General features: G+C 42.6%; 1 protein-coding gene across 5 annotated transcripts in view; it reads right to left on the minus strand.

The window, feature by feature from the left end:
- The window catches only part of DGKI (diacylglycerol kinase iota), a 249,688-nt gene that overhangs the window by 222,217 nt on the left and 14,230 nt on the right, over positions 1–13,241 (minus strand). For all 5 annotated transcript variants that reach the window (XM_044281241.1, XM_044281242.1, XM_044281240.1 and 2 more), the window contains exons 3-5: positions 11,439–11,534; positions 3,832–3,906; positions 3,527–3,583 (exon numbers count right to left, since the gene is read on the minus strand). In XM_044281241.1, coding sequence (XP_044137176.1) covers positions 3,527–3,583; positions 3,832–3,906; positions 11,439–11,534 — 228 coding nt within the window. The remainder of the gene's footprint in view (positions 1–3,526; positions 3,584–3,831; positions 3,907–11,438; positions 11,535–13,241) is intronic.

Consider the following 13,241-nt stretch of genomic DNA (forward strand, 5'->3'; position numbering starts at 1 on the left):
GGCCGAACTGGATGGACAGATGTCTTTTTTCAGCCTTATGTACTATGTTACTATGAAACACCTAGCCTAGTTTGTGTAAAAGATTAAAGTTGAATCCTAAAATTAGTGTACTCCTTTGACCACCAACTTTATTGAGACACGACTTTGTTTGCTGATTCCAAGATCCAAATCCTATATATATATATATATATATATATATATACACAGTACAGACCAAAAGTTTGGACACACCTTCTCATTCAAAGAGTTTTCTTTATTTTCATGACTATGAAAATTGTAGATTCATACTGAAGGCATCAAAACTATGAATTAACACACGTGGAATTATATACATAATAAAAAAGTGTGAAACAACTGAAAATATGTCATATTCTAGGTTCTTCAAAGTAGCCACCTTTTGCTTTGATTACTGCTTTGCACACTCTTGGCATTCTCTTGATGAGCTTCAAGAGGTAGTCACCTGAAATGGTTTTCACTTCACAGGTGTGCCCTGTCAGGTTTAATAAGTGGGATGTTGCCTTATAAATGGGGTTGGGACCATCAGTTGAGTTGTGGAGAAGTCAGGTGGATACACATATAATTCCACATGTGTTAATTCATAGTTTTGATGGCTTCAGTGTGAATCTACAATTTTCATAGTCATGAAAATAAAGAAAACTCTTTGAATGAGAAGGTGTGTCCAAACCTTTGGTCTGTACTGTATATATATATATATATATATATATATATACTGAAAAAAAATATAAACCCAACACTTTCGGGTTTTCTCCCATTTTGCATGAGCTGAACTCAAAGATCTGAAACATTTTCTACATACACAAAAGACCCATTACTCTCAAATATTGTTCACAAATCTGTCTAAATCTGTGTTAGTGAGCACTTCTCCTTTGCCGAGATAATCCATCCCACCTCACAGGTGTGGCTTATCAAGGTGCTGATTAGACAGCATGAATATTGCACAGGTGTGCCTTAGACTGCCCATAATAAAAGGACACTCTGAAATGTGCACAGTTTTGCCTTACTGTGGGGTGTCAGAAAACCAGTCAGTATCAGTCAGTGGCCACCATTTGCCTCATGCAGTGCAACACATCTCCGTCGATAGAGTGGATCAGGTTGTTGATTGTGGCCTGTGGAATGTTGGTCCACACCTCTTCAATAGCTGTGCGAAGTCACAGAATATTGGCAGGAACTGGAACACGCTGTCATATACGCCGATCCAGAGCATCCCAAACACGCTCAATGGGTGATATGTCCGGTGAGTATGCTGGCCATGCTGTGTTCAGCTTCCAGGAATTGAGTACAGATCCTTGCAATATGGGGCCGTGCATTATCATGCTGCAACATGAGATGATGGTTGTGGATGAGTGGCACAACAATGGACCTCAGGATCTCATCACATCAAAATGCCATCAATAAAATGCACCTGTGTTCGTTGTCCATAACATATGTCTGACCATACCATAACCCCACAACATTGACGTCAGCAAACCGCTCACCCACACAACGCCACACACGCTGTCTGCCATCTGCCCTGAACAGTGAAAACCAGGACTCATCCGTGAACAGAACGCTTCTCCAACGTGCCAGACGCCATTGAATGTGAGCATTTGCCCACTCAAGTCGGTTACGACGACGAACTGCAGTCAGGTCCAGACCCCGATGAGGACGACGAGCATGCAGATGAGCTTCTCTGAGACGGTTTATGACAGTTTGTGCAGAAATTCTTTGGTTATGCAAACCGATTGTTGCTGCAGCTGTCCGGATGGCTGGTCTCAGACCATCATAGAGGTGAACATGCTGGATGTGGATGTCCTGGGCTGCTGTGGTTACACGTGGTCTGCGATTGTGAGGCCGGTTGGATGCACTGACAAATTCTCTGAAACACCTTTGGAGACGGCTTATGGTAGAGAAATGAACATTAACTTAACAACTCTGGTAGACATTCCTGCAGTCAGCATGCCAATTGCATGCTCCATCAAATGTTGCCACATTTGTGGCATTGTGCTGTGTGATCAAACTGCACATTTCAGAGGGGCCTTTATTGTGGGCAGTGTAAGGCACACCTGTGCAATATTGATGCTGTCTAATCAACACCTTGATATGCCACACCTGTGAGGTGGGATGGATTATCTCGGCAAAGGAGAAGTGCTCACTAATACAGATTTAGACAGATTTGTGAACAATATTTGAGAGTAATGGGTCTTTTGTGTATGTAGAAAATGTTTCAGATCTTTAAGTTCAGCTCATGCAAAATGGGAGCAAAACCGAAAGTGTTGTGTTTATATTTTTGTTTAGTGTATATACAGTATATATATATATATATATATATATACAGTGAAACTCCATTAGAAGATCTACTTAGAGAACTCCATTAGAAGATAACATACTGCCTGCCTACAGTCACCACTAGAGGGAGCTTAGAAGCTTAAAGGGGTTGGCAAATATCATACATTGAGGGCATATTGCTATGATATGCCCCCAATGTCTGATAGGTGCGGGTCCCACCTCTGGGACTCGCACCTATCTCTAGAACAGATGCCGCAAAGTGAAGGAGAGCAGACTGTGTAGCTGCCCTCCATTCATTTCTATGGGACTGCTGAAAATAGCCAAATGTTCTAGTGACATGTGTGGGTCCCAGAGGTAAGACCCACAACTATCAGACATTGGGGACATATCCTACCGATATGCCCCCAATGTATCAGTTGGGCCAACCCCTTTAAAACAGTATGCCATAAGCTCCCTACCTCTTTTCACCACAACCTGATGGCAAGAGATGGCCACCATTTAATGTTTCACATAATGTATTGATAAACTTTTTAAAAATGATTTGTGGTGTGGAATAAGAAAAAAAACTTATTTCTGCTGTTTTTACAGCATCCAGTGTGAGGTAAAAACGACATATTAGCTTTAGTCTACAAGTAAACACAATTATGGAGGTACCAAATGTATATAGCTATGCTTTAGTACTAAATAAAAAAATTGCCTTGTGTTGCTGAATTCTGCGACACATAACCTTTTATTCTTCTGTTGGTAAAGCTGCATGAGGGTTTGTTTTTGCAGTAGGGTGTGTTGCTGTATTTTTTGCAAAGGATTTTTTTTTCTACATTTTAATGTTTTTTTTTAATGATCAGAGGGACTAGAAGTCATTTTAAAGGCTCTGGGAAACTACTGAAACATCTACATAAACTGTTTTTTTGTTTTTGGCATATTTGTGGTTTGTGGTATTTTATTTTTTTCACAATCCAGCATGCTCTGGGTATAACATTTTTGTGGCATTTTTCCCATTGGCTTCTCTATAGTTCTGGAAAAACATCAAATAAAATAAAAATCACCACTAAAAGCACTAGGAAATGCTATTAAAAAAAAAAAAACACATGAAATTCATGGTATTTTTTAATTTTTTTTATAGCAGTTAAAAACACAGAACAAATAGCGTGAGTGAAGGAACCTAAGGCAGATATTCCGGGAAAGTTTATGGACATTTCCTCACCTTCACCTGGGTTATGCAGACTGCAAGCACACTTACCTCTCTTGGAGCTCGAGAGGTCACATCACGAAATGTTGGTTTACACCTAAAATTAATCTGATTTTCCGTAGAAAAAAAGGCATTTACGTTAGGTAAATAAGCCACATCAATAATGCAAGTCACTGCATAAACTTTGTAGAAAATAATAATTGGATGAAACATTTTATTCTCGTTCATTAATGTAAAACAAGTAATTTCCAGTAGGTTTTAAGGCCAGATACCACCCACTCCCTTCTAATCATAAATTCTACTTGGAGAAGTTCAGAGGTGATGATATCGCCAGCCAGCAGATGGTGCCAACCTACCTTCTCTAGCTGATCCATACAAGCGACGTGAACCACAATTTTACATGCTGCGCACTTTCTCCGTACGGCTGATTTCTAGTGAAACAAAAAAAGGTAGACAGAAGGTGACCGGGTGTATAGTGTGAGGATTGAGGTCTACACGTGGACATTATAGTCCACTCAAAACTCTACTCATTGGACTTCAGCATAAGGAACCTACTTTACATTCCTTACTGATGCCTTGGTCAGAGGGTTCAGTCTGCGCACCAAAAGACCAGAGAACGTGAAATACCCCACATGGTCAAAAAGCCTGTTCAATCCTAAAGTTTCTGAGAGTAGACAGCAAGGATCATCTTTCTGACTACTAATATATATGGCGGTATACATAATACAATATAATTACATACAATATATACTGCCAAGGGTCCTGACAGTGCTTTATGGTACCCAGATAAATAATGCACAGATTTCATACACAATATACAATATCGGCACAGCGCTCACCTGCTCATTATGTGGAAGGCACGGAGGTGCTTGGAACAGAGCACCAAAGGTAAATCCAAAAAAGAGGAACAAATTCCAGCTTCCCAATAAAAATGATGGTCTTTATTAAACAAGCGATAAAAACTCCCATAGAAAAAAACACTTTTATCTACGCATTTTGAATTAAAACATTAGAATCCTTACTCAGGACCACAGATTTCATACACCATCCTGCCATGCAGTGCCCAGGGTAGTTAGTGTCATACAGTGCACAGATGAAACTTTACCCACATAGAGAAATACAGCTTCCAGAGAACATTTTACTTTGCCCACACAGACGTGTAGTGCCCACATAGTATCGTTTGCGACTTATTGTCAAACAGCCCCCATTCAGCACTACAGAGTGCCCACATAGTGTTAAAGGGGTTGTCCTATGAAAAATATTCTGCATTGTTCAAACCAGCACCTGAATCTGAATACTTTTGTAATTGCATGTGTAACACCCCAGAGTCGTGTTACTACATGCCTCTATCCCGCTACCATCTTCTAAGAGCCTTTATACTGTCATCAGATATAATTTACATTATGTCTTCCACAAATGTGCATGCAAAACCATGTTAAAGGGTTTCTACCACTTTGATTTCACATAATTAGGTGTCAGACACTAGCGATCTGCTAGTGTCTGCTCTGCCAAACAATCCTGCTATAATAGATTTTGGGGCAGCCGTTTACCTTAAAAAAGAACTTACAGTCATGTGAAAAAATTAGGACACCCTTTGAAAGCATGTGGTTTTTTGTAACATTTTTAATAAAAGGTTATTTCATCTCCGTTTCAACAATACAGAGAGATTAAAGTAATCCAACTAAACAAAGAAAACTGAAGAAAAGTCTTTTCAAGATCTTCTGTAAATGTCATTCTACAAAAATGCCTATTCTAACTGAGGAAAAAGATAGGACACCCTTGCCCCTAATAGCGAGTGTTACCTTCTTTGGCTGAAATAACTGCAGTGAGACGGTTCTTGTAGCCATCTACCAGTCTTCGACATCGGTCTGAGGAAATTTTACCCCACTCCTCAATGCAGAACTTTTTCAGCTGTGAGATGTTTGAGGGGTTTCTTGCACGTACAGCCCTTTTCAAGTCACCCCACAGCATCTCAATGGGATTCAAATCTGGACTTTGACTTGGCCATTCCAGGACTCTCCATTTCTTCTTTTTCAGCCAATCTTTGGTTGATTTACTAGTATGTTTTGGGTCATTGTCATGTTGCATGGTCTAGTTCCGCTTCAGCTTTAATTTTCTAACTGATGGTCTCACATGTTCTTCAAGCACCTTCTGATACACAGTAGAATTCATCGTGGATTCTATGATGGTGAGCTGACCAGGTCCTGCTGCAGCAAAGCAGCCCCAAACCATGACACTTCCACCTCCATGCTTCACAGTTGGTATGAGGTTCTTTTCTTGGAATGCTGTGTTTGGTTTACGCCAAACATGTCCTCTGCTGTTGTGTCCAAATAATTCAATTTTGGACTCATCTGTCCAAAGAACATTATTCCAGAAGTCCTGGTCTTTGTCAACTTTATCTCTGGCAAATGTCAGTCTGGCCTCGATGTTTCTCTTGGAAAGCAAAGGTTTCCTCCTTGCACACCTCCCATGCAAGTTAAACTTGTACAGTCTCTTTCTGATTGTAGAGGCATGTACTTCTACATCAACAGTAGCCAGAGCCTGCTGTAGTTCTCGAGATGACACTTTAGGGTTTTTGGAGACCTCTTTTAGCATCTTGCGGTCTGCTCTTGGGGTGAACTTGCTGGGGCGACCAGTCCTGGGCATGTTGGCAGTTGTTTTGAAAGCCCTCCACTTGTAGACTATCTTCCGGACAGTGGAATGGCTGATTTCAAAATCTTTTGAGATCTTTTTAAATCCCTTCCCAGACTCATAGGCTGCTACAATCTTTTTTTCTGAAGTCCTCTGACAGCTCTTTTGCTCTCACCATGGTGCTCACTCTCACTTCAACAGTCAGGAGCACACCAAACTAAATGTCTGAGGTTTAAATAGGGCAAGCCTCATTCAACATGCAGAGTAACGATCTACTAATTATGTGCACCTGGTGTGATATACCTGTGTGAGATCTGAGCCAATTTAAGAGGGAATACATGTGAGGGTGTCCTATCTTTTTCCTCAGTTAGAATAGGCATTTTTGGAGAATGACATTTACAGAAGATCTTGAAAAGACTTTTCTTCAGTTTTCTTTGTTTAGTTGGATTACTTTAATCTCTCTGTATTGTTGAAACGGAGATGAAATAACCTTTTATTAAAAATGTTACAAAAAACCACATGCTTTCAAAGGGTGTCCTAATTTTTTCACATGACTGTATATTGATATGCTAATGACCCTCTAGGTGCTATGGGGGAGTCATTAGCACCTAGAGGATCGGTCTACCTTCACAAGATGCCGCCGCCCAGCGCGTCCCTCCAGCCCGCCCATCTCCTCCGGAATGCGATCAAACGGACACTTCACGCGCATGCGCCGTGCGCGGCTGAATTTGGCGCATGCGCAGTGAATGTCCGACCGCTTCCCTGCTCAGACATCTCCACTGCGCCTCCAGCCCGCATTCTGGAGGAGATGGGCGGGCTGGAGGGACGCGCTGGGCGGCGGCATCTTGTGAAGGTAGACCGATCCTCTAGGTGCTAATGACGCCCCCATAGCACCTAAAGGGTCATTAGCATATTAATATAAGTTCTTTTTTTAGGTAAACGGCTGCCCCAAAAGCTATTATAGCAGGATAGTTTGGCAGAGCAGACACTAGCGGATCGCTAGTGTCTGACACCTAATTATGTGAAATCAAAGTGGTAGAAACCCTTTAAATGAAATTGTTCATGTAATTAGCCTGGTTACCAGTAGGTGGCAGCGACACATTAGTAGGTACAAGCTACAGTTTAGTGTATCTGAGCTGGAATGGATTACTCCAGCTTGACTCCCCCTATGTGGAAAAGTGGGCTGGTCCCACATTCTGCAGCATGGGTGTAGAAGGAAGTTAGAGAGTGTAGCCCACCCCCTGCTAGGGGTATGGTGTGTGTGTGTGTGTGTGTGTGTGTGTGGAGCTCCCCTGCATAGGGAAGACAGCAATGACCTGGTCTCGGCTGAGACTTGGCCATATTCCCAGTCTGAGCACCTTCAGCTCAGCTGGATGAGAAAAGCAGAAACTACAGACAACCTCCAGAGTTCCAGGATGAAAGCATTCCCTGAGAATCCATCTGTGAGATAAGTCCAGTGCCTAGGAGAAGCCAATTCCATCTCAGATAGTCTATCCCCACACAGCAGAAGTTACAGATAAGTGCAGAAGCTAATCCTGCCCCAGTTACAGAGCTACCAAGCAGACGTTTTATCCTGCAAGCTCCACATTTAAAGCAGAAGTACTCATTCCTGCCAATGATTGCTGGGACCAAGAGACCAAAGCTGTATACTGTTTGGATGCAAGTTACCTCAAGTAAAGAAACGTTTGAACTTCATCTAAAGTTCTGGATCTCAATTATTCTGCTAAGTTCCTCTATTACTCCTACTATCACTACACTCAAATTTATTGCAAGTGAGCCAGGAGTCCGGCCGTACCCAGGTAGGAGACACCGTGACACAACTAACATCAAGCTATAGAGACATTATAGGCCATTACACCACTCTGGCATTCCTAATCTGGGACGTTCGTAATAAAATCTTGGAAGCGCCCTGGGATAGTACCCTGCGCATGCTGCAATTGGCGTCACAAACAAATTCAGGTTATTTTATCCATCCGTATCCGGCCACTGCACATGTAATTAAAAATTGAGTACAGCTACTGAGTTATTCAATGAAATCTAGCTGTGCAGCGCCACATGCTGTTTGCCCTTTTTTAATGCACCGCCACGCTTCCTTATGCAGGGAGGTGGCTGGCTTGTGTTCCAGTCTTTGTGGTGTGAAATGACTAAGTTTAGTCCTCGTTCACACCAGATGATTCTGTCCAGAATGCACTACATTGCGGCCGGCTCACTATGTTGTGGGGCAGGAGGTGGCGTGACGATCCATTGTAGTGAATGGCACCGTAGCCACAGCCACAGGCGATCGGATGCACGGGATCGCAAGGCACAATTATACCTGAGGTTCGGTCAAAATGCTGCTTGCAGCATTTTGTTTGGACTGGACCGCAGGCAAAATATGCCTTGCGATCCTGTGCAGCCGATCGCATTGCAGCCGTTGGACATGGTTATGGTGCCAATCACTTCAACAGGCCACTACGCCCCCTCCTGCCCCACAATATAGTTAGCCGGCCGCAATGCGGTGCAGTGCATTCTGGACAGAATCAGGCCGAGACGCACTGCCTGGTGTGAAAGGGGCCTTAATCTGATCACAGCAATTAGTTTAGTGCACCATAGGGGATAATTTATGTAATATTTATGTAGTCCGGGTCGTTACGGACGCAGCAATACCAAACATATGGGGGATATTTTCTTTTTGCAATTTTTTTCATTGAAAAGCGTATTTTCAATGGAAAAAAAGCATCGTTTTTTATTTTATGGATTTTTTTTTAAATAAATGTGTATTTTTTTTCTATTTTTTTTACTACTTAAAAGTCCCACAAGGGGACTATAATATACAGTATTTTGATTGCTTTTAAAATGTAATGCATTATCTCTATAAAGCATTACATTTCAATAGCGATGCATTTCAAACATTGACCAGCAGGCTGCGCCAGAGAGGCACAGCCTGCTGGAGATAACGGAAGACAGGCTCAGGGCCCTGAACGGAAGCAAGGTAAGCTTCCAAACACATCAGCACCCCGCGATCGCATTTTCGGGGTGCTGATGGGAGACAGAGGGAGTCCGCTCCCTCTGTCACCACTTTACATGCAGCGGGCGCCATTGTGCCCGGCATGTAAAGGGTTAAACAGCCCGGATCGGCACTTCTGATCGGCACTGACCGCCGTAAAAACACGTATGGGTGGTCACTAAGGGGTTAAATGATGGCAGGTAAATGCTGACTCCTTTTTAACATGATTTTGAATGTGATTGCTTAATTCTGAACACAGCTACGTCCCCAGTTATAAGAGGGTGTGCACACTTATGCAACCACATTATTTTACTTTGTTTTGTTTTCTTCCCTCCACCTAAAAGATTTCAGTTTGTTTTTCAATTGAGTTGTACAGTTTATAGGTCACATTCAAGGTGGAAAAAGTTCTGAAATGATTTATCTTTGTCTCACACAGAAAACAGACATTTTAACAGGGGTGTGTGGACTTTTTTTTAATCTACTGTGCATGTTACCCAGATATATGGTTCTTCCTGTTCCTGTGTATTTTATCCACTGTTTTTATATGTAATTTACTAAGTTGTGGAAATAAATCTGAATATTTACTATTTGTGCTGTGCTAATTTAAAGGGAACCTGTCACCGGGATTTTGTGTATAGAGCTGAGGACATGGGTTGCTAGATGGCCGCTAGCACATCCGCAATATCCAGTCCCCATAGCTCAGGGACAGGACTCATCTCAGGTTAATTTGCATATGCATCAAATAGTTTTTTCCACACAATAAAAGCACACAGAGCTATGGGGACTGGGTATTGCGGATGTGCTAGCGGCCATCTAGTAACCCATGTCCTCAGCTCTATACCCCAAATCCCAGTGACAGGTTCCCTTTAATTGGTGTGGTGATTTCTAGTGGTCTATGCATAGCACTTATGTATATTTTTGAGCCGTTTTTCTTAGGTGTCAGATAAACAGGACCTACAATTCCCATTCCTATTTAGTCCCTGTGGGACTTGCTGGATCTGGTACACTTGGCGGAAGTGGACACATACAGATTGTGAACATACATTTAGCCATATACTACTGAAGCTTGGATCATATGAGACGGGGTGCTGCAGTGTGCATGGAATGGTGAGATCAAGATAAAAAAGTTAAATAATAATAAAAAATACTGAAGAAGAAAATATTTGGTGACTTTCTTGTCCCCCTGGGGCCAATGGTGGATGAGAACAGTTAAGATTACTCCCCTCCAAATCCCTCTGCCTCAGCCGTGCTGTCCACAGACACATAACACAACATGGCAGCCCATCCCTACGGGAGCCGACCGAACTCATACACATTAATTCTTTTCCATGGCAACCCAAGTTGCTATGGCAACAGCCTAAAAATCTGCAGTTCAGTATTGGGGGCTAATCACTCGGCACACTTACTGCAGGGGATGAGCAGAGATAACGGATTACAAACTTCAATTAAACCAATAGGGCTTTGTGGCGGATGCAGAATAAACAGAGACGGGGTCAGGCTGGGGTTAGCGGGCCTTGGGCAGCACTGGAAAATACATATTGAGTTTAATTAATGAATATTGAGCAAATACAGATCCCAGCAGGTTAGGAAACAAAAATGGCTCAACCTGTTTGCTTCATTTAGGGAGGATTATTCAATTGGGAATTTCAATAGAAATATGAGAAAAAATCCGGGTAAGATTTGAAATGAAAGTGGCAATGTATATCGGGACGGTCTGACATCCCATGAGGCATAGCTACTTCTGAAGTTTGACTTCAATAGGCTTCATGCTTTTCCAAGTCTAACCTATACAGGTATCAGCAGCTGCTCACTCTAAACGTTTTAAAGGGGAAGTCCAGGACTAGAAAAAGATGTCTGCTTTCTTCCAAAAACAGCACCACGTCTGTCCACGGGTTGCATGGGGTATGACAGCTCAGCCCCTTCCACTTCTGCTGAGCTGCAATATTGGACACAAGCCATGGACAGGGGTGATGCTGTTTTTGGAAGAAAACAGCCATGTTTTTCTAATCCTGGACAACCCCTTTAACGGACTGCAGCTTGGCACCCAAGATAAGCATCAGCAGATATGTGCAACACCCCAAGGTGAGCAGTTGTTTCACATGACCTTATATACCCATGGACGTAAAATTCATTGTGGCCTCCTATTGGCGCACCCCAAAAATCAACATGAAAACACGTAAACCTGTTGAGTGCTTTTTTCCGAAATTGCAACGCAAGCACATTCAAGCAAATGTTTCTGGAAAAGAATGGTGACCCTTTTTTTCAATCCTCGACTACCCCTTTAAGAAGGCTACTATCTGATTGCTTGATGGAAAACATTGTTTCAGTGAATCTCATGGTACTCACGGAAAACTTGACTTGGCAGTTCTCTTCCCCCAGATAACACAGGTCTCCTGATACATTAGTCTCTTGCCAAATGTGCTCCCCGTTCACTGCGTTCTCCTGCGGGGCAAATAACCAGTTGTTCATATCTTAGATTCTCCATTTCTTAAAGGCTATGGACACCTTCGAGGCAATTTTTTTATGATTCAATTTTACTCATTTAGGGCTAAAAATCACTTTTTCAATTGGTCTTTATAAAAAAAAAAAAAATCGGCAATTTTTTCGACACATGCAGTTAAAAATCTGTCTATTTGCTATCTATCCCTCCGGAGTTCCATCAGCTGAAGGCTTATCTCTGATCTCCTCATAAACACTCATTAAAGCTAAACTCTTATCAAGCTGATAAGAATATGACTTAGGCCTCATGCACACGACCGTTGTGTGTTTTGCGGTCCGCAAATTGCGGATCCGCAAAACACGGATGGCGTTCGTGTGCGTTCCGCAATTTGCGGAACGGCATGGACAGCCATTGATATAACTGCCTATTCTTGTCCACAAAACGGACAAGAATAGGACAGGTTATATTTTTTTTGCGGACCACGGAATGGAGCAACGGATGTGGACAGCACATGGAGTGCTGTCCGCATCTTTTGCGGCCCCACTGAAGTGGATGGGTCCGCATCCGAGCCACAAAAACTGCGGCTCGGATGCGGACCAAAACAACGGTTGTGTGCACGAGGCCTTAGGCTACTTTCACACTAGCGTTTTTTGTGGATCCGACATGGATCTGCAAAAACGCTTCCGTTACAATAATATAACCGCATGCATCCGTCATGAATGGATCCGGTTGTATTATGTCTTCTATAGCCATGACGGATCTGTCTTGAACACCATTGAAAGTCAATGAGGGACGGATCCATTTTCTATTGTGCCAGAGAAAACGGATCCGTCTCCATTGACTTACATTGTGTGTCAGGACGGATCAGTCTTGCTACGCATCCCAGGACGGACAGCAAAACGCTGCAGGTAGCGTTTTGCTGTCCGCCTCCAGAGCGGAATTGTGACCGATCGGAGGCAAACTGATGCATTCTGAGCGGATCCTTTTCCATTCAGAATGCATTAGGGCAAATCTGATCAATTTTTGGACCGCTTTTAAGAGCCCTGAACGGATCTCACAAACGGAAAGCCAAAACATTAGTGTGAAAGTAGCCTTAAATGAGCATATATGAGGTCAGGAGATCAGAGATAAGGCTTCACATGAGTCAACAGTTGAGGTAACTTAGGAAGGATAGTCTGCAAAAAGATTGCATGTAGCACAAAAACTACTGAAAATTTTTAATAAATACTAATTCTAAAAAATATTTTTAGCCCAAAATAAGTAAACTGCAATCATAACAAAACTTGCCCTGAAGGTGTCCATAGCCTTTAACGTTTGGCACAAGATGCTCATTGTTGCTTACTAGAGGATAGAATGTTCATAACAAGCACAATAAAGGAAAAAAATACTTAAAAGGGTATTCCCAATGCAGACATTTCTGGCATATCCTGCATCTGTGCCGCTGACTAAGGCCTCATGCACACGACCGTTGTGTGCATCCGTGGCCGTTGTGCCGTTTTCCGTTTTTTTTCGCGGACCCATTGACTTTCAATGGGTCCGTGGATAAATCGGAAAATGCACCGTTTTGCAGCCGAGGCCGTGATCCGTGTATCCTGTCCGTCAAAAAAATATGACCTGTCCTATTTTTTTGACGGACAACGGTTCACGGACCCATTCAAGTCAATGGGTCCGTGAAAGAACACGGATGCACACAAGATTGGCATCCGTGT

The sequence above is a fragment of the Bufo gargarizans genome, chromosome 2 (genome assembly GCF_014858855.1).
Source record: "Bufo gargarizans isolate SCDJY-AF-19 chromosome 2, ASM1485885v1, whole genome shotgun sequence".
NCBI lineage: Eukaryota > Metazoa > Chordata > Amphibia > Anura > Bufonidae > Bufo > Bufo gargarizans.